General features: G+C 47.4%; 1 protein-coding gene across 5 annotated transcripts in view; it reads left to right on the forward strand.

Moving 5' to 3' along the window:
* The window catches only part of LOC140404001 (transcription intermediary factor 1-beta-like), a 109,027-nt gene that overhangs the window by 44,923 nt on the left and 42,319 nt on the right, over positions 1–21,785 (forward strand). For all 5 annotated transcript variants that reach the window (XM_072492339.1, XM_072492336.1, XM_072492341.1 and 2 more), the window contains exon 2: positions 14,827–14,942. In XM_072492339.1, coding sequence (XP_072348440.1) covers positions 14,827–14,942 — 116 coding nt within the window. The remainder of the gene's footprint in view (positions 1–14,826; positions 14,943–21,785) is intronic.

Consider the following 21,785-nt stretch of genomic DNA (forward strand, 5'->3'; position numbering starts at 1 on the left):
ATTCAGAGGGTCGGTGCAGACTTGATGGGCTGAATGTCCTCCTTCTGCCCTGTGGGAATTCTATGCATACAGATTAAAGCACGTTTAGGTGTAATGCGACATTTCCAGACACATCTAACCAGCCCGTCTGTATAGCCCTGTAAACTAAGGCTTTCCTTCTCTCTATTTACCACATGGTATGCTTGCCTTCATTGGCCGGGGCATTGGCAAGTCATGTTGCAGCTGTATAGAACCTTAGTTAGGCCACACTTGGGAGTATAGTGTTCAATTCTGGTCACCACACTACCAGAGGCTTTAGAGAGGGTGCAGAAGAGGTTTACCAGGATGTTGCCTGGTATGGAGGGCATTAGCTATGAGGAGAGGTTGAATAAACTCGGTTTGTTCTCACTGGAACGACGGAGGTCGAGGGGTGACCCGATAGAGGTCTACAAAATTATGAGGGGCATAGACAGAGTGGATAGTCGGAGTCATTTTCCCCAGGGTAGTGGGGTCAGTTACTAGGGGGCATAGGTTTAAGGTGCGAGGGGCAAGGTTTAGAGGGGATGTGCGAGGCAAGTTTTGTATACAGAGGGTAGTGGGTGCCTGGAACTCGCTGCCGGAGGAGGTGGTGGACATCTTGACAAATACATGAATAGAATGGGAATGGAGGGATACGGTGCCCGGAAGTGCAGAAGATTTTAGTTTAGACGGGCAGCATGGTCAGCACAGGCTTGGAGGGCCTGTTGCTGTGCTGTACTTTTTGTTCTTTGTTTTTTCTCACCATCAATTTTTGTGTCCTACTGATCATACGCCCCACATTCCTCCTGGATCATTAATGTACTACAAACAGCAAGGGGCCCAGCACCAATCTCCGTGGTACACCACTGCACACCGGCCTCCAGTCACAAAAACAACCTTCGACCAACACCCTCTGCCTCCTGCCACAAAGCCAATTTTGGATCCAATTTGCCAAATTGCCCTGGATCCCAGGGGCTATTACCTTCTTGATCAGTCTCCCATGGGGGACCTTGTCAAAAGCCTTACTATTATATGCAATGTAAAAGCAAGGTGCTGTAGAATTAATGTATATTCAATCACCTCAAGTTTCCCCCCCCCCCCCTCCCAAAGTTGAATTTCCCATTGACAAGCAGCAGATGTGTAAGTGGGGCGGCATGGTGGTACAGTGGCTAACACTGCTGCCTCACAGCGCCAGGGACCCGGGTTCAATTCCGACCTTGGGACTGTCTGTGTGGAGTTTGCACATTCTCCCCATGTCTGGTACAGATGGGAAAGTCACATAGGATCAGAGGTAAGCTGGCAAGATGGATACAGAACTGGCTCAATCATAGAAGACAAGAGGGTAGCAGTGGAAGGGTGCTTTTATGAATGGAGGTCTGTGACTACTAGTATTCCGCAGGGACAGTTGCTGTTTGTAGTATATATAAATGATTTGGAGAAAAATGTAAATGGCCTGATAGTGAGTTTGTGGACGACACAAAGGTTGGTGGAATTGCGGATAGTGATGAGGACTGTCAGGATACAGCAGGATATAGATTGGTTGGAGACTTGAGCGGAGAGATGGCAGATGAAGTTTAATCAGGACAAATGAAAGGTAATGCATTTGGAAGATCTAATACAGGTGGCTAATATACAGTAAATGGCAGACCCCTTAAGAGTATTGACAGGCCGAGAGATCTGGGTGTGCAGGTCACTGAAAGTGGCAACGCAAGTGGAGAAGGTAGTTAAGGCATACAGCATGCTTGCCTTCATTGGCCGGGGCATTGAGTATAAAAATTGACAAGTCATGCTGCAGCTATATAGAACTTTAGGCCACATATAGTGTTCAATTCTGGTTGCCACACTATCAGAAGGATGAGGAGGCTTTGGAGAGGGTACACAAGAGGTTTGCCAGGATGTTGCCTGGTAGCCTGGTATGGAGGGCATTAGCTATGAGGAGAGGTTGGATAAACTCGGTTTGTTCTCACTGGAATGACGGAGATTGAGGGTTGACCTCAATTTTTATGAGTGGCGTGGACAGAGTGGATAGTCAGATGCTTCTTCCCAGGGTGGAAGAGTCAATTATTGGGGCACAAAGGTTTAAAGTGCGACGGGCAAAGTTTAGAGGAGATGTACGAGGGAAGTTTTTAAAAAATATATAAATTTAGAGTATCCAATTCATTTTTTCCGATTAAGGGGCAATTTAGCGTGGCCAATTCACATACCCTGCACATCTTTGGGTTTTGGGGGCGGAACCCACGCAAACAGGATAAGAATGTGCAAACTCCACACGGACAGTGACCCAGAGCCGGGATCAAACCTGAGACCTCGGCGCCGTGAGACTGCAGTGTTAACCACTGTGCCACCGTGCTGCCCGCGAGGGAAGTTTTTTTACCCAGAGTGGTGGGTGCCTGGAACTCGTTGCCGGAGGAGGTGGTGGAAGCAGGTACGATAGAGATGTTTAATGGGCGTCTTGACAAATACATGGCTAGGATGGGAATAGAGGGATATGGACCCCGAACGTGGAGAAGGTTTTAGGTTAGACGGGCAGAAAGCGCGGGCTTTTTTCCCGCGTTAGGGAAGGGGGGGGGGGTGCTGGGCGGTGCTGGAGAGGAGCGCACACTGACTGCCAAGGGATGGGGGATTCTCACACTGGGGAGTCAATGGAATGGCGGGAGAGGCCGAGGTCAGCAGGAGTCAGCTGACTTACGGGAGTGTCATGGGGGGAGCAAAAGGGCTAGATGAGGATCTAGAGGGGGGGGGGAACTGGGTTGCTGCTGCATTGGCCAAAGGGGAGCTGGAAGTAGGAGGGGTAGTCGGGGTGGGGGTCCGCCACCTGTGGGACTAGAGGGTGCGGGAGGCGCGGGCACGTGACTTGCCTAGAAAAGGAGATGGCTAGTCGGCAGCGGGAGGGGGGGGGGGGGCGAATAGCCCCCCGATCCGGCTGATAACTTGGAATGTGAGGGGCCTGAACGGGCCGGTCAAGAGGGCCCGGGTGTTCGCGCACTTAAAGGGACTGAAGGCAGAGTGGTTATGCTCCAGGAGACACATCTGAAGGTGGCAGATCAGGTTAGGCTGAGAAAGGGATGGGTAGGGCGGGTCTTTCCTTCAGGGCTGGGTGCGAAGAACAGAGGGGTTGCAATACTGGTGGGGAAGCGGGTGTCGTTCGAGGCACTGAATATTGTAGTGGATAATGGAGGTCGACATGTGATGGTGAGTGGTAGGTTGCAGGGGGCGCGGGTGGTACTTGTGAACGTATATGCCCCGAATTGGGATGATGCCGGATTTATGAAACGCTTGCTGAGTCGGATTCGGGATCTGGAGGTAGGAAGCTTAATAATGAGGGGGGGGGGGGGGGGGGGGACTTCAACACGGTGCTGGACCCAGCACTGGACCGTTCTAGGTCCAGGACGGGTAAGAGGCCGGCTGCGGCCAGGGTGCTCAGGGGGTTTATGGACCAGATTTTGGGGGGGGGGGGGGGGGGGGGGGAGTGGATCCATGGAGGTTTGCCAGGCCAGGGAATTTTCCTTCTTTTCCCACATCCATGGAGCCTCCTCCCGGATAGACTTTTTCATTTTGAGTAGGGCGCTAATCCCGAAAGTGGACGGAATGGAGTATTCGGCCATAGCCATCTCGGACCACGCCCCGCATTGGGTGGAGCTGGAGTTGGGGGAGGAGAGGGACCAGCGCCCGCTGTGGCGCCTCGATGTGGGACTGCTGGCGGATGAGGTGTGCGGGCGGGTGCGGGGGTGTATTGAAAGATACTTGGAGGCCAACGACAACGGGGTGGTGCAGGTGGGGATAGTCTGAGAGGCGTTGAAGGCAGTGGACAGGGGAGAGCTAATCTCCATCAGGGCCCACAGGGAGAAGAGAGGGGAGGGAGAGGTTGGTGGGGGAGATTTTAAGGGAGGACAGGAGGTATGCAGAGGCCCCCGAGGAGGGGCTACTTAGGGAGCGACGGAACCTCCAGATGGAATTCGACCTGTTGACCACGGGGAAAGCAGAGGCACAGTGGAGGAAAGCGCAGGGGGCGGTGTATGAGTAGGGGAGAAGGCGAGTCGGATGCTGGCACATCAGCTTCGTAAGAGGGAGGCAGCGAGGGAGATTGGTGGAGTCAAGGATAGAGGGGGGAATACGGTGAGGAGTGCTGTGAGAATAAACGAGGCATTTCGGGACTTCTATGGGGATCTGTACAGATCTGAGCCCCCAGCGGGGGAGGAGGGGGTGCGACGATTCCTGGATCAGCTGAGGTTCCCGAGGGTGGAGGAGGAGGAGTTGGCTGGTTTGGGGGCGCCGATTGGGCTGGAGGAGCTGGTTAAAGGATTGGGGAGCATGCAGGCGGGGAAGGCCCCGGGGCCGGATGGGTTCCCGGTTGAATTTTACAGGAAATACGTGGACCTGCTGGGCCCGTTGCTAGTGAGGTCTTTTGATAAGGCGAGGAAGGAGGTGACCTTGCCCCGACAATGTCCAGGGCGCTGATTTCTTTGATCTTGAAGCAGGACAAGGATCCATTGCAATGTGGGTCGTATAGGCCGATCTCGCTCCTCAATATTGACGCTAAGTTGCTGGCGAAGGTGCTGGCTACGAGAATTGAGGACTGTGTCCCGGGGGTGATTCATGAGGACCAGACGGGATTTGTGAAGGGTAGGCAGCTAAATACAAATGTGCGGAGGCTCCTCAATGTGATTATGATGCCCTCGGTGGAGGGGGAAGTGGAGGTAGTGGCAGCTATGGACGCGGAGAAGGCCTTTGATCGGGTGGAGTGGGAGTATCTTTGGAAAGTGTTGCGGAGGTTTGGGTTCAGGGAGGGGTTCATCAGTTGGGTCAGGCTACTATATAGAGCCCCGGTGGGGAGTGTGGCTATGAACCGGCGGAGGTCGGAGTACTTTCGGCTGTACCGGGGGACGAGGCAGGGGTGCCCCTTATCCCCCTTGTTTGCGTTGGCAACTGAGCCGCTGGCCATGGCACTGAGGGAGTCCAGGAAATGGAGGGGATTGGTCCGGGGGGGGGGGGGGGGGGGGGGGGAAGAGAGAGAGAGGAACAACGGGTGTCGTTGTATGCCGATGACCTGTTGTTGTATGTTGCGGATCCAGTGGAGGGGATGACAGAGGTCATGCGGATCCTTAGGGAGTTTGGGGACTTTTCAGGGTATAAACTCAACGTAGGGAAGAGTGAGCTCTTTGTGGTGCATTCAGGGGACCAGGGAAGGGGGATAGACGAGCTACCGCTGAAGAGGGCGGAAGGGAGCTTTCGGTACCTAGGGATCCAAGTAGCTAGGAGTTGGGGGGCCCTGCACAAGCTCAATTTGACGCAGTTGGTGGAGCAGATGGAGGAGGATTTTAAAAGATGGGATATGCTGCCCCTCTCGCGCGCGGGTAGGGTACAGTCGGTCAAAATGACGGTCCTCCCGAGGTTTCTCTTGGTGTTCCAGTGCCTTCCCATTTTGATCCCCAAGGGTAAGCAGGAGCATCATGGGATTTGTGTGGGCGAATAAGTCCCCCATTCTTCTAATCCCTGCCCGATGCCAGCTCTGAAGCCCCCCATCCATCCTTCCCGGGACGAACTGAAGATTCTCCTGAATCGGTGACCAAACAGAGGCTCCCACCTCACCCCCGTGTCACCTCCACTGCCCCCAGATCTTCAGCGTCGCCGCCACCACCGGACTCGTGGTGTACCTTGTCGGCGAGAGCGGCAGCGGTGCCGTCACCAGCACTCTCAGGCACATGCCCACACAGGATGCCATCTCTAGCCTCTTCCACGCCGCCCCCTCTCCCCTCTCCCTCCATTGCCCACTTACGGATCATCGCCACATTGGCAGCCCAATAATAGCCACACAAATTCGGCAGCGCCAGCATCCCCCTGTCCTGTATATGGGGGAAATCCAATGTATAATTTCTGATTGTTGTATTTTTGTTTCTTCTTGTTTGGGCGGGGGGGGGGGGGTTTGTTGAAAATTTGTTGAAAAATTTGAATAAATATACTTTTTAAAAAAAAAAAGGTTAGACAGGCAGCATGGTCCGCACAGGCTTGGAGGACAGTAGGCTGTTCCTGTGATGTACTTTACTTCTTTGTGTCTACGTGGCTTTCCTCCCACCGTCCAATGATGTGCAGGTTAGGTGGATTGGCCATGCTAAATTGTCCCTTATTGACCAAAGATGTGCAGGTTAGGTGGGCATACATGGATATAGCAGGGGAGTGGGCCTGGGTAGAGTGTTCTTTCAGAGGGTCAGTGCAGACTCAATGGGCTGAATGGCCTCCTGCACTGTAGGAATTCTATGGTTCTAAGTGTAATGAAGTATGCAGCTAGGCAGATGTAAAAAACTGGGTTTTAATTACCACCTCCCGTGTTCTTTTTTTAGAGTAATTAATAGCCGTGTGTAGCTAGCTTTCCAACTTAGGACTTGCCATTTGTCCCAAACCTTAAGGATTTCACTGTTGTCCAGCTGTCATACAAATGTTAGTTCTTGTGTTGGGGTATTTATTATCCCATGAATTGAGTTGCTTGCCTAAGTAGGTGCTCTTCAAGTGTGATACTGATCGATGGTGTGATCAATGTGCTGATCTGAAGCTCCTGCGCGCCCAGTATTTCTCATGTGTGTTCCCAGTGGATGGTTTTGGATATCGATTGGGAGATGAGACTTAGCAAACCAGGGTTGAGGCTGAGTTAGCTTAGAGCAGGCATTTTCAAAGTGGGCGTCGCGACCCGCGGGCGTTGAAAATTGACAACCGCGACCAGATAAAAAAAATGCGGCCGCACTGCGCATGCGTGCCCGCTCATCGGTGTGCATACGCAGAACCAAGCGAGAAGCACCACCTCTTCCTGACGCTGATCCAGGAGAAGATGCAATCTTCCTGCCTGAAGCAAAGCAGAGAGCAGGTCGCGCGCTTTGGGCGTGATTGCGCATTCTCCATTCTGTTAGCAGCAAACAAGTAAATGAGGTCCAAGCAGGCTCGCCTCTCGCATTAAAGGTAAGAGAAAATGGTGGGTGGCGAATGTCGGCCCGCATGAGCCGTGAAGGTCGGCCGGCGTGGGTCCCAAAGGTTGACCGGTTGGTAAAAACGGGTCCCCAGAAAAAAGTTTGATAAACACTGGCTTAGAGCCTCTTTTTTAACACAAAAATCTTGCAAAGTTTGATTACAAACCTGTTCCTTTCTGCTCGAATGATGTTGAGCAGAGGGATGAAAATGCTTTTGCTGGTTTTTGAATTTCTGCTTTGAGATTTTGATGCTGATCCTTGCATTTCTCTTTCCATCCCTCTTCATCCTGTGAAGACCATGCCTTCTGCTGTGTTTAATTAACAGTGAAGAGTTTTAATTCCTGCTGTGTTCACACAAGGGTTTGCAACTACTAGATGGCGAACACCTAGAAATACTGGTGCGGGTTTGACCTGGAGCTACTCTCCCTGTGCTGTCAGTTTTATCTGAAGCACTGATGCATGGGAATTTGCTTCCAGCTCTTGTAACTAATTGACACGGGTCACCCTGCTGATTTGAAGAGTGAGCATGCATGCGGTTAGTAGGTAATTGAATTATGGCTGTAGGAGATAATGTGGCAGAAATTGAGTTGAGTTCTACGGTTCCAACTGACTCCATTTAAAGCGAGTGCCATTTCTTTCTGGACTCAAACTGAATTTTTGGTGTCAGTTTTTATACCGTGACAGCCTCGATTTCAGTGTGATCTAACCTCATTGACAATGCCGTGCTCGCGTGCATTTCAAATTAGGCTATAAACTATAGAGTTGCATCGTCATTTATGTATGTATGGAGAAATTTGTTCTGTGATTTCTGTCCATGTGATTGAGGAACATTATCTACTATTTTTTTCAGACTTGCCACCAATGAGCGTGTCACTGGAGGCAATTATATAAACCATCAGTGCCTTTTTTCACGTTTATTCTTTTATGGGATGCGAGTGTCATTGGCAAGGCCAGCATTTGTTGCCCATCCTTAATGGTCCATGAAAATTTGGAAGGCCGTTTCAGAGAGCATTTAAGAGTCAGCCACATAGCTGTGTGGGAGCTCTAGAATAACATATAAGCCAGACCAGGTGAGGATTTTCTTCCCTACCGAGGCCGTACTGGCCCTTGGAAAGAGCACCTTACTTAAGCCCACACCCCTACCCTATTCCCGGAACCAAATCACCCCACCTAATCTTTTTGGACACTAAGGGAAATTTAGCATGGCCAATCCACCTAACCTGCACACCGTTGGACTGTGGGAGGAAACTGGAGTGCCCGGAGGAAACCCACGCAGACACGGGGAGAACGTGCAGAATCCGCACAGTGACCCAAGCCGGGAATCGAACCCAGGTCCCTGGTGCTGTGAAGCAACAGTGCTAACCACTGTGCCGCCCCGTTGTGCTGCTAAATATTAATCGGTGAAGTTTTAATGAGAATCAATAGTAATAATTAATTATTATAATAATTAATAATGTCTCTGAGTCAGATGGCACAGGTTCATAGTTACTGCCTTTGACAGTTGGGCTCCACAGAATGATGCATTTGATCTAACAATGGGCACTTCTTAAAAGAAAATGAAGGCCTGTATTTATAGGGCCCAGCACTAATTGCCCTCGAGGGTGTGTTTATGAGCTACTTTCTTGAAATGCTGCAATCTTAGTAGTGAAAGTACTTTCATGCTGCTGTTATGGAGGGAGGTGCAAAATTTTGACCCTGCAGCAATATAGACACTGTTAAATTTCCAAGTCAGAATGGTGTGCGACTTGATGAGGTGATGCTCCCATGCCCCTCCAGTCCCTGTTCTCAGCATTAGAGGCCATGGACTTGGGGGATGTTGTTGAAGAATTTGCTGCTGCATGTCTTGTGGAAAGTACACACCGCAAACCACATTGCACTGGTGCTCGAGTGTGTGAATATATAAGTTGGGTGATGGAATCCAATGTAGTTGAGCTTCTTGAGTGTGGTTAGAGACGCCTTCCTCCAGATAAGTGGAGAATATTCCTTCACGGTCATGATTTGTGCCTTTTAGACGATGGATAGGATTTGGGGAGTCGGGAGATTGTTGCTGCAGAATACCCAGCCCCTGACATGCTCTTGTAGCCACTGCATTTATGTAACTGGTCCGGTTAAGTTTCTGGTCAGTAGCGACTGTCTTGCTGAAGACCCATCATTAGATGGCATTTTGTGTGGTGTGAATGTTGCTTGCCACTCAACCCAAACCGTAATATTGTCCTGATCTTGCTGCATGTTGGACACATACTGCTTCATTGAGGAGTTGCGCTTGCAACTGGACACTGGTCATCAATGAACCAACCCCAGTTTCTCCCTGAAGATGGAGGGAAAGAAATTGATGAAGATGATGAAAACAACATTTTTTTTGTCTGTTGGCAATGCCACGGGGACCAGCTAGTTTTCATTAACTTGAGAGCTGGCAACTTCTGTATTCACTATATATTTAAATGCTAGGACGTTGATGATAGCACATAAATTAATTAGGAAACCCATATCTGTTAACGCCCAAGTTCTCTTTCATAGATTTCATAGAATTTACAGTGCAGTTACTTGGTCCATTCTTGGATGAATTATGTGAATCAACCCAATTTGGATAGGCAAAGCAATCCAGAAACCACTTCGGATATGAATGCTATCCATGCAAATTACACCGTGTGACACTACATTTTAAGGACATTGCATGCCACTAGTTTTCAAATGCAAATATACTTGGGTATCTGGAGGAGTTTTGAGATCACCAGGTTTACATCTCTGGAAAATGTTCATCGTCAGCAATGGTTTGAGAACTTGTAATATTATTTCAATGCCTGTTTATCTCTTAAATCATTATTTCTGTTCCAATGGAAATGAATATTCTACAGTTGCAGTACCGTACAGCTGCAATTGCCCCTCAGACACCGAGTGGGCACTGGGTTTTTATCAGTATTGCAGGGGTCTACTGCACAGCAAAGTTGAAAGCCACACTGAGTCCATTAATACATACAGCAAAATATTTGCAAAAATACCTAACACACTTTTTAAAGCATAATATCTGTTAAATAGAGACATTCTTATTCATGCTACTTGCATGGCACCCATCTAACCTTTCCCCTCAACTTGAGTCCTGCAAAATCTATCAGGAACTAGACTCTTTATGCGCCCAACCATCCAGACTCCTGAGCACGTTATCTCACCGAGGGGGTGCCGTCGTTTGGATAAGGTGGTAAACCAAGACTCCAGCAACTCACTTGAATTTGAAAGAAGAGCAGGGAGGTTCTCCATGTCCTGGCCAATGTCAGTCTCTTTTTTCCCCCCTCCCCACCAGCAACGTGAAAACAAATTATCTGCTTAATATCACATTGCTGCTGTTGGGTGGGTCTTTGCTCCCCTCCAATGGAAACATGCAGCAAGTATCACACTTGCTGTCAATGTTATTTCTGTCGTCGCCTTGTCCAATTTATTTATAACCTATTTAAATTTACCCATTAATCATGCTCGTCTTCCATTGAGTCCCCCCAGATTCATCTCCATTGAAGATGGTGTGGTTGACGAGCGCTATTACTGACTTGAGCTTTGTAAATATAGGACTTGTGCTATGGTTCCAGCTGGTGTTACCACTGGACAGTCGGGTTCCAGAGTGAAACCCGGTAGAGTCTACGTTTTAATTTTTGTCTAGATATGTGGATGAACAGAGTCATAGCCTGCTGATGAACATTTGGGCGGCACAGTGGTGAGTACTGTTGCTTCACAGCGCCAGGGTCCCGGGCTCGATTCCCGGCTTGGGTGACTGTCTGAGTGGAGTCTGCACGTTCTCCCCGTGTCTGCGTGGGTTTCCTCCGGGTGCTCTGGTTTCCTCCCACAAGTCCTGAAAGACGTGCTTGTTAGGTGAATTGGATATTCTGAATTCTCCCTCTGTGTACCCGAACAGGTGCCGTAGCGTGATGATTTTCGCAGTAACTTCATTGCAGTGTTAATCAAGCCTACTTGTGACAATAATAAAGATTATTATTTTAACAAAAGAAGAAACTTTTATTAAACAAGAAAAGATACACCATTTTAAACTTTTATTAAACAAGAAAAGATACACCGTTCCTTCACCCCAACTATACCTTTACAGATATATACATATAAGGATAACACTAGTTACAAAATATCCTGTACTCGAATGTTCACAGTCAGTACACAGTCCATGTAAACCAATTGGCAAACTGTGGTCAGACACACCATACTCTGAAACCAAGTGACAGATGTCACCCAAAACAACAACTGTGGATTTCTTATCAAGTCCCTCCAAATGCTTGATACACTGAGCGCCAACTGGCTTCACTAGAACTCTTGACTTTCACAAGAGGGGTTCAAATCTCCTGGACTCCAGAAGCCTAGGGTAATGATCTGGGGGACCCGGGTTCAATTCCCAACACAGCAAATGGTGGAGTTTCAACTCAATAAAATATCTGGAATTAAAAGTCTTAAAGGTGGCCATGAAATTATTGCTGACTGTTGTAAAAACCCATCTGGTTCATTAATGTTGTTTAGGGAAGGAAATCTGCCATCCATACATGGTCTGGCCAACATGTGACTCCCACAGCAATGTGGTTGACTCTTAACTGCTCTCTGAAATGGCACAGCAAGCCACTCCGTTGTGGCTACAAAAACATAAAAAAGGAATGAAACTGGATGGACCACCCGGCACTGGAAATGACGATGGAAAACCCAGCCCCATCGACCTTGCAAAATATCCTCAATGGTGGAGGAACCCAGCACAGCTGTGCAAAATGCAGGGCTGAAGCATTTGCAATACTCTTCAGCAAGGAGTACTGAGTGAATGATCCATCTTTACCTCTTCTGGAGGTCCTCATCATCACGGATGACAGTCTTCAGCGAATACGATTCACTCCATGGGATATAAAGAAACAGCTGAAGGTGCTGGATACTGCAAATGCTATAGGCCCTGATATTCTGGCAATAGTACTGAAGATTTGTGCTCCAGTACTTGCCGTACCCCACCGCCTAGGAGGATAAGGACATCGGGTGTTTGGGAACTCCACAACCTGGAAGTTCCCCTCCAAGCCACACCCAATCCTGAATTGGAACCATATTGCTGTTTCTTCACTGCCTTGGTGTCAAAATTCCAGAACTCCCTCCCAAACAACACTGGGTGTACCTACACCACAGGGACTGCAGCGGTTCAAGAAGGCAGCTCATCACTTTGAGGGCAATTTGAAATGGGCAATAAAAAATGCTGGCTTAGCCCACATTCCCTGAAAGAATTAAAACAATATTAACAGTGCAATTGGTACATTCAAAAAACATTTGGAATTCCCTTCCTTCAGAATAAGGTTGGCTCTGTTGTGAGGCATTTACAATACTCACCAACATGTCGCTGGATAAACCAGTATGTCTTCATTTTTTTCTACATTCGATATCTTAGTTGCCAACATCATAGTGTTCGCACCATTAGACACACGCTGCAAGCCCTACATTCTTTTTGGATTGATTGCATTTGTATCTACTGGTAAAGAAATTACAGCATTTACATCCTAATTATATTAACCACTCATTCATTTTAGACACTGTATTAAACATTTATATTGAATGTTTAAAAAAAAATAAAAATACAATTTTTTTTTGGAGTACTCCATTCTTTTTCCTTTAGAACTTGGGGGTAATTTAGAGTAGCCAATCCACCTACCCTGCACATCTTTGGATTGTGGAGGTGAGACCCATGCAGCCACGGGGAGAATGTGCAAACTCCACACGGACAGTGACATGGGGCCGGGATCGCACCCGGGTCCTCAGCCCCATGGGGCGGCAGTGTTAACCACTACGCCGCAGTGCCGCAAGTTTACATTGAATCCAAAGTCCTGTTATATGGTGAATGGGTGGACTATGTTAGATGCTGTGCCCCACAGGTTCCTTTCAATTTTAGCTAAGATTGGGGTGCACGGGGTATGTTTGGGCATTAGCCGACAAGTCCAGTGTGAGCTGCAGAATTTAATCAGCACAGTGGGCTAAATCGCTGGCTTGTAATACAGAACAATGCCAGCAGTGCGGGTTCAATTCTCGTACCAGCCTCCCCGAACAGGTGCCGGAATGTGGCGACAAGGGGCTTTTCACAGTAACTTCATTGAAGCTTACTCGTGACAATAAGTGATTATTATTATCCAGTTCATGGCAGGCTTCCACCGTATTAAAACATGGGAGGGAGGAGAGAGAGAGACAAACGGCAATTAATCTAGTTAATCTCATTTATAAAATGAGGTAACAATCACTCGCTCGTAGACGTATTAATTTGCATGTCTTTCGCACAACCAAATGAAAAAGTTGCAATTGTAGTGAATTTTATTGTCTGGGTTTTCTTTTAACCTGCTGGTGGATTAGTGTAATACTGTCATATATTCACATCTATTCCTGGCCACTGTCCTGTTTCTGTCATTTAACCCTGTATGGTAGTGTTAGAGGGCAGCGGATAATTAACCAGAGCATGCGATGTAATTCCGATTACATTTAGTCTAGTCATTTCTAGTTAAACAGTGAAACGTGCACACAGCTCTGGCTAAGGAGTTGAGAGACACAAAACGAAGGCTCCTCTGCCATTGGGCTGGAGGATGTAATTAATGTGTGACTTTTGGGTTTCTACTCGAGTAGCCAGCTCGATACCTTTCCAACAGAAATTAGTATTGCTTTAAAAAAATACACGTTGAATCTTTCCGTCCTGCTCTCATCTGGACCACTGGCAAAAATACCAGCAAAAGGGGAAAATAACAATTTGTTCTGCACGAGAGGAGAATCTGATTGATTGGCAAGTGGACTCTCTGGTAGAGATGTTGTTACGGAGATTGCGCCAGTATCGAAATGAAGCAATTGGGAATAATTCATTGGTATACCGATGGCCGCTGCCAAGGATGAATTGGATGCAGAATTCTACGTGTGATCGCAAAGGTATTCCTAACCTTGAGGGAGCACAAGCTCCCCAATGAATGGGAGGACCTTGGATCACCATTCAGTGGCTCTTGAGAGCGGTGGAAATCTTTGTACGGTTTGACATTTGTCAACTGGCTCTGTGTGCGAGACACTGGTGTAGGTTGGGGGGGGGGGGGGGGGGGGTTGAAGATGCCTAATTGGGGGATGTGACCAGATGAGTACAGCTCTAGGAATAAACCTGAAGCCTTTCTTAGCACAAAGTAAAATTGAATGAATCAATTACGGAGTTAAGAAAAGAGGGTTGAAAGATTAAAGACCACTTAATCGCTGTAATTAAAGAGCTATTTTCGGCTCTGGGTCACTGTCCGTGTGGAATTTGCACATTCTCCCCGTGTTTGCGTGGGTTTCACCCCCACAACCCAAAGATGTGCAGGGTAGGTGGATTGGCCACGCTAAATTGCCCCTTAATTGGAAAAAATGAATTGGGTACTCTAAATTTTATTTTATTTTATTATTTAAAAAAAATTTATACAGCTATTTTTAGTGGGGGGTTTTCTTGGAGACAGTCTTGTATGTTGGGGTTTATTTCTGGGTACGAACTTGAAAATTATTTAATAAGATGTATCAATCTCATCCAAAAATACCACCTTTTGCGGGGGGAGGGGGGCTCTGCAGCATTCCAGGCTTTTCACTTTTATTTTAGACCCAAGTTTGACTTTTTAAGAAGCTCATCTCTTTTGCTGGCACTGGGCAGCTTTAAACTGCCTGACTTGTACTGAAACACATTGGAAGTTTTGACTTCTACGGTTTTGTTGTGGATCTACCTGCAATGATGCCTTCCACAACTGAACATCTGTTCTTGTGATGGTGACTAGAAACTAGCAGGAAAGGGTTTGCTTTTTAGAAAAAAACATAATTGTATTGAACGATCCTATTTTTAAAATTACCGAATTCTGTGTCTCTCTTTCTCTCCTAGGGCTGATATGCTGCCCAGTGTGCAGGCAGCAATGTTACATTAAAGACGTCATAGAGAACTACTTTTTGAGGGACACGGGTGAATTGGACAGCAACTCAAACAGGAAAGTTAGCCAGGTAATGCATACTTCAATTGTTTCCCTCTTATCGCCAGCTTCCAAATAAGCAGTTTCTGCCACCTAGTAATGCACAGTACTTCCTCCTGCAGCCCTGTGCTTGTAACGTTGGATTAGGATGGCAGCAGACGTTTTGTAATTATTGATAATCTTCATTGTCACAAATAGGCTTACATTAGCAAGGCAATGAAGTTACTGTGAAACGCCCCTAGTCGCCACATTCCGGCGCCTGTTCGGGTACACAGAGGGAGAATTTAGAATGTCCAATTCACCTAACAATCACGCCTTTCGGGGCTTGTGGAAGGAAACCGGAGCACCCGGAGGAAACCCACGCAGACACAGGAGAATGTGCAGACTCCACACAGACAGTGAACCAAGCCGGGAATCGAACCTGGGACCCTGGCGTTGTGAAGCAACAGTGCTAACCACTGTGCTGCCGAGTTTGTGAGAGACCATGTGAGCCAGATTTGTATCTTGTAGAAGACTAAGTGAGTGGTGAATGACAAAAGTATTTTACGAATCCTACATCTTTATCCCCTGATGATTCCCTGGAAATAGTCCCCAGACAGTGTAGAAAATTGCTTTCCGTGATATCTGGTCAGTATCACATCTACCCTGGCAGTAGCGGGAGATAGTGAATGCACTGGTTGCGATTTTCTAAAACGCAATGGATTATAGAGCCATCGCAGTAAATTTGAGTTTAGCAAATGTAATGCTGCTGTTCCTGAAAGAAGCGAAAAATAAAACCGGAAACTGTGGAGTATTTTGCCTGGCATCCATTCTACCTAGACAGCTGGGAATGAAGGTACTGAGCCCATCTTTACCCTTCATTTATTTACAGAGTGAAACATTACATGCATATATCTCCTAACCCATCCACACCAAAGATTCAATAAGTTTTATATGTTCTCAAGTGAAACACCAGTTAAGCCCATCATTGCATACAATTCATATGTAGTTAACAGATTGCCTTTCTCTTTAAGTAGAAATAGTTAAAATGCATGATCAAAATATCAAAAATCAAATACAAGCTTTGTATTCAGTGCAAAGCATAAATTTTGTGACCTCTTCCTTTAAGTCTTTTTGTAAAACAATCCATGAGTTTATCATAGATTATCATAGAATTTACAGTGCAGAAGGAGGCCATTCGGCCCATCGTGTCTGCACCGGCTCTTGGAAAGAGCACCCTACTCAAGATCAACACCTCCACCCGATCCCCATAACCCAGTAACCCCACCCAACACTAAGAGCAGTTTTGGACACTAAGGGCAATTTATCATGGCCAATCCACCTAACCTGCACATCTTTGGACTGTGGGAGGAAACCGGAGCACCCGGAGGAAACCCACGCACACACGAAGAGGACGTGCAGAGTCCGCACAGACAGTGAGCCAAGCCGGAATCGAACCTGGGACCCTGGAGCTGTGAAGCAATTGTGCTATCCACAATGCTACCATGCTGCCCTCATCCATCCATTTAATTTTCAGGATTTCTTTCTCTCCAACATTTTCTTCAAGGCACCAAAGTCAATCTGTAACCGTTTCTCAGTCTCACTTTTGTGTTACCTTGTTAAGTTCGGAAGTCGGGAACTCTGATTTCCAACGAACCGTGGGACTTTTGCAGATGCTCCAGCCAGGAACTGGCAGTTCAGTTGTTTTATGTTCTTCAAGCGAATACCAGCTCTGTGCAGAAGAAACAAAGTAGAATGGTGCGGAGAAGCAGGTCAGACGGCATGCAACGGACTGCATTTAGCGGTGAGAGTCCCAGGGAGCAGGACATGGTAGGCTCCAGGGTCTCGGGATTGATTCCCGGTTCGGGTCACTGTGCGGAGTCTGTACGTTCTCCCCGTGTCTGAGTGGGTTTCCTCCGGGTGCTCCGGTCTCCCCCCACAGTCCAAAGATCTGCCGGTTAGGAGGATTGGCCATGATAAAGTGCCCTTCGTGCCCAAGAAGGGGTTACGGGGATAGGGTAGAAGTGTGGGCTTAAGTGGGGTAGTCTTTCCAAAGGTCGTTGCAGACACGATGGGCCAAATGGCCTCCTTCTGCACTGTAAATTCTATGTTCTAAATCAAAGAAAGCAGGGAGCACATATTAAGCAGAGTGGGTTTGAGAAAAGCCTGTAAAATCCGAAATGGCAGCTGAAGGTTGATGCCTCAGCAATTGGGGCAAGGGTACCCCTTTGGAGCAGTGGTGTTGTGCTTGGCATGGCCAAAGGTCTGAAACTGTGCTTATAATTGAGTGTATTGCCCTTAGTGTCCAAAATTGCCCTTGGTGTTGGGTGGGGTTACTGGGTTGTGGGGATGGGGTGGAGGTGTTGACCTTGGGTAGGGTGCTCTTTCCAAGAGCCGGTGCAGACTCGATGGGCCGAATGGCCTCCTTCTGCACTGTAAATTCTATGATCTATGATATTCTGAGATGCAGAGGAAAGGAATCTTGGAAGGCGAGATCGAAACCCTGTGAGGTGGATCATGGTTGAAGCCGTCTGAGTGGGAAGGTATTTTGGAAAGAATTCCAAGGCGACATCTTCAAGTGTGGAGCTTGGAAACCCTCGTGAGAAAGACGAAATGTCAGTGAGATTGGTTGGCCCGCAATGTGATAAATGTCTGGCTGGGTCGTTGGGAGATTCACAGAACCTGCTTTAGTCATATCTGTCGTCATTCATTACGTAGTGTAGTGTTTGAGCGGTTCCAGAGGTGGTTCCTCTGCATGACAAATTACAGGCTCAAGCGGTGAGCTATGTAACTTGCCTTGAACTTTCGGGTTTCTCTTCCGTCTGAAAGGATTGAGCTAACAACATAAACGAGGTACACTGCATCACTGAGCAGGACAGAATTTGGTCCGTGGCCTGTTGCCATTGCACTGCAAATGGTCCAAATCAAACGATTGTTATGACAACATAGAACCAGGTCTTCGTGTAACAAATGGTGGTGTTGCCTTTTTGTTGGTTGCGAGAGAATTGTGTGAAAACATGGCTCCTGCAACACTGATATGAATAAGGACGAAGAATAGATAAGGTATGGAAAAGTCGCCATGGTCTCAGATGACCATAGGCTGCTTTCCCCTTTGACGGGGGAGGGGGGGCTGACTGGTGGCGGTTTAACATGAGGATCACCACACCTCGGGCAAGGGGCATGGTTGAGAAGGTGGGGCCTTCAGGAAGAATGATCTTGGAAGAGAAATGGTTCCTCTTTCCATATCACTGCAACTATATAGGATCTAATAGAAAGCATGGGGCTAGACCAGTGCTTTTCAGACTTTGTCCCGGGACCCACACCACGTTCGCTGACCCAGTCTATCCTGAGTCAAGGCAGTGTTTGGGACACTAGGGGACAGGCAAGGGAGGGAAAGAAAATCATCTAGTTTCTCTGTTATTAATCATTATCCTGTAACCCCTGGTGCATTGAACTTAGGTCAGCATTGAGTGAGGACAGGATCAGACATGACTGTGGTGTCCTCCCATCTATAAAAATTCACTCTCCAGGGTCACACATGAAGAATAGTTACTCATGAGAGATACTGGAGGGTCGCCAACAATTGTGAATCCGCATTCATTGTGGGACATAGGCTCAAGAAAAAAAAGAAGCGAAGGAAGAAGACTGATGGGAGGAGAACAAAGAAGATATATGTGGGAGAGAGCCATATGTGGTTCTTGTAAATAAAACAGCCATAAATCTGAAGATAATGATATTCAAATCTTGATTAATGATTGGCTTAAGTGCAATTTAGTTATTTGATGCAAGTTTATTCAACTTCAAAGGACATTATTAGAAAGAAGTTAATCAATGTTGAAGAATGCTGACATTAAAAATGCCCCACAGTCAACTGATAAACTAACTGTTCTGATTGTGATTAATCTGACAGAATGGACATTGAAGACAATTTTTCTCAGTATTAATTATTTCCTCAACCGCTTCACTATTTTGCATCTGAGAGTATACTTACTATACATTCCGTCCAGAGGGTTTCTGAATTGCCCACTTCTTTCCCCGTAGTATACCACCTATACTTTCGAGTTCCTGTCTTATTGACTGGGAGATACTCCATCACCGTACAATTTCAATGTTCTAAACAGAATTCTAGTCAAATCTCGGGTGAAGTTTCTGGCATCATCACATCACTTTCTGTGGCAACCAGTGATTAAACAAGCGGCAAGGCCCTCATTTTGCGCACCCCCCATCCCCCACTGCAGGGGCGACAACAGCGCAAGCAGTGCTCTGGAGCCGGCTGGCGTCAAAAGCCTAGCAACCAGTGCGGCAATGGGCAGCAAGGTAGCACAGTGGTTAGCACAGTTGCTTCACAGCTCCAGGGTCCCAGGTTTGACTCCCGGCTTGGGGTCCCTGTCTGTGTGGAGTCTGCACGTTCTGCCCGTGTCTGCGTGGGTTTCCTCCGGGTGCTCCGGTTTCCTCCCACAGTCCAAAGATGTGCAGGTTAGGTGGATTGTCAATGATAAATTCTCCTTCGTGTCCAAAAAGGTTAGGTGGGGTTATTGGGTTATGGGGATAGGGTGGAAGTGAGGGCTTAAGTGGGGTGCTCTTTCCGAGGGCCAGTGCAGACTTGATGGGCCGAATGGCCCCCTGTATTGTAAATTCTATCATTCGATGAGCTGCAAGAAGTTACCAGGTGACCTGATGGTCATATCTACCTGTGCTAGCAGTAACGTTCTGTATTTTCTCACTTACTAACCAGTTATTTTGATGTTCTGAAATCACTTTACACTAAGAATTACAATTTCCCCCCCCCCCCCCCCCATGATGTCATAATTTGGATAACTGCCATTGTCTTTTAAAATTTTTTAGCATTTAAAAAAGGCCCCACACGTGTTATTTATGAAAACCGCTGTGACGCAGTGGGTAGCACTGCTGCCTCACGGCGCCGAGGACCTGGGTTCGGAGGACCTGGGTTTGATCGCGGCCCCTGTCCATGCGGAGTTTGCACATTCTCCCCGTGTCTGCGTGGGTCTCGTCCCCACAACCCAAAGATGTGCAGGGTAGGTGGACTGGCCATGCTAAATTGCCCCTTAATTGGAAAATAATAATTGTGTACTCTAAATTTATTAAAACCGTTGCTCTGCAACCCTTCTGACACGGTGGGTCGCTTCCCGCACTTTGAAAACTCTGGGCTAGACACCGATTATCTCTCCTCCTTACAACCTCTAAATTTAATGAGAGTTCGTTGTTAGAGATCCAGCTGCCCTGAGGTTGTTTCATTCTAACTTGGAGATGGGCAATCAACACTGGTCTTGCCATTGACGCCTGCATCCCATGGATAAAAAGTGCCACCTCATAACTTCTCTCTGATGAGACATTAAACTGAGACCCATGTAAAGGGTCCCTTGGGACTATTTTGAAAACAAACGGGACTTTGCTCTGGTATCCTGACCGATATGTTTATTCCTCAACCAACAAAACCAAAGCAAATGATCTAGCCGTTATCTTTCCTATATGTGGGGCTGTGCTGCGCTGAGATTGGCTTCTGCATTGCGACAGTGACCGCGCCCCAGAATTCATAACTGGAATGTTTTGGGAATTACTTGAAGCTGTGAATGGCGCGATAGAAATCCAAAGCTCTTCCTTTGGTAAATCCCAGAGCAAATGTGTTTATGCGAGTCTTTAAGTTGCGGCACTAAAAATGGTGGGAAGATTGAGGAAGACTTGTTTCAGTGAGTGCCGAGCCATCCTTGCTTGCTCTCCAGGTCATTTAGAATGTATGATGCACAAAGCTTCAGTAAAATTAATTTCTTCATAAAACTGGCATGGCACTATTTCGACGGAAAATGGGATAATTATTCGCCAGCCAGTATTTCTCCCCAAATCAGCATCACTGAAGTTGCTGGTCCCTCTCGCCGTTATCATATTGCTGTTTATAGGAGGTTGGTGTGCACAAATTGACTGCAATGTTTTCAACATTATAACAGTGACTACACTTCAGTAGTGACTGCCCTCTTGTGACCGTATTGAATTCTATCGAGATGTGAAGCTAACCATGGTTGCCTCTCCCCTAGTTCTATATAAGCTACAGTTTGCAGGTGACTGCAGTACGTTGCCTACTCTGCACCAAATTTACAAATCGCTCTTGATCTCTTCAATTCTTCGTACAGGAAACCCAACCAGCCTTTGAATGTTGCCAAAACCAAACTCGTCTACCGACCCAAATATTCCCCGTCCGTATTTGTTGAAGGAGAGACTCTGAAGTATGTCGAACGCTTCCATAGCTCACCAACCACCTTTCTCAAAAGACCACCATTGACGAGATCCATTTAGCTGCAAGTGTCCAACCTTCTACAAGCTACGGCAATGACTGACGACAAAAAATCCTAGTGTACGAGCAGTTGTTGTCAATGTAGTCCTGTGCTACGGTGATCTGAACTGTATATCGGTGACCATCCGAGTACTTGAGATATTCCACCAGCAGTGCATCTTCCAGATTCATGGAATCATAGAATTCACAGTGCAGAGGGAGGCCATTTGGCCCATCGAATCTGCACCGGCCCTAGAGCACCCTACTTAAGCCCACGCCTCCACCTTATCCCCATAACCCAGTAACCCCCCCCCGATTCAGTGAGGGACTCGTTGAATAAACGGTAGCGTCCTTCCCGAAGCCAGCTCCACAAGCATTCGGGCAAAATCCCGATACAAACGCAACTTCGATGGACTGGATGCTGGGGAGGGGTGGCAGGAAATCGCCGACCCCATCAGATCCTATTCTCTCAGCTGACCAGCGTTCCAGGGAAGAACAGAGAAAGCAATCTGAAGGAGCATTGACCTTACTGACAGAGAGGAGCTTGCTATCAATCATTCAGAATGGTGAAAACTTGTCCATCAAACTGCATCATGCGCCAAGGTCCCA

This window comes from Scyliorhinus torazame, chromosome 29 (assembly GCF_047496885.1).
Source record: "Scyliorhinus torazame isolate Kashiwa2021f chromosome 29, sScyTor2.1, whole genome shotgun sequence".
NCBI lineage: Eukaryota > Metazoa > Chordata > Chondrichthyes > Carcharhiniformes > Scyliorhinidae > Scyliorhinus > Scyliorhinus torazame.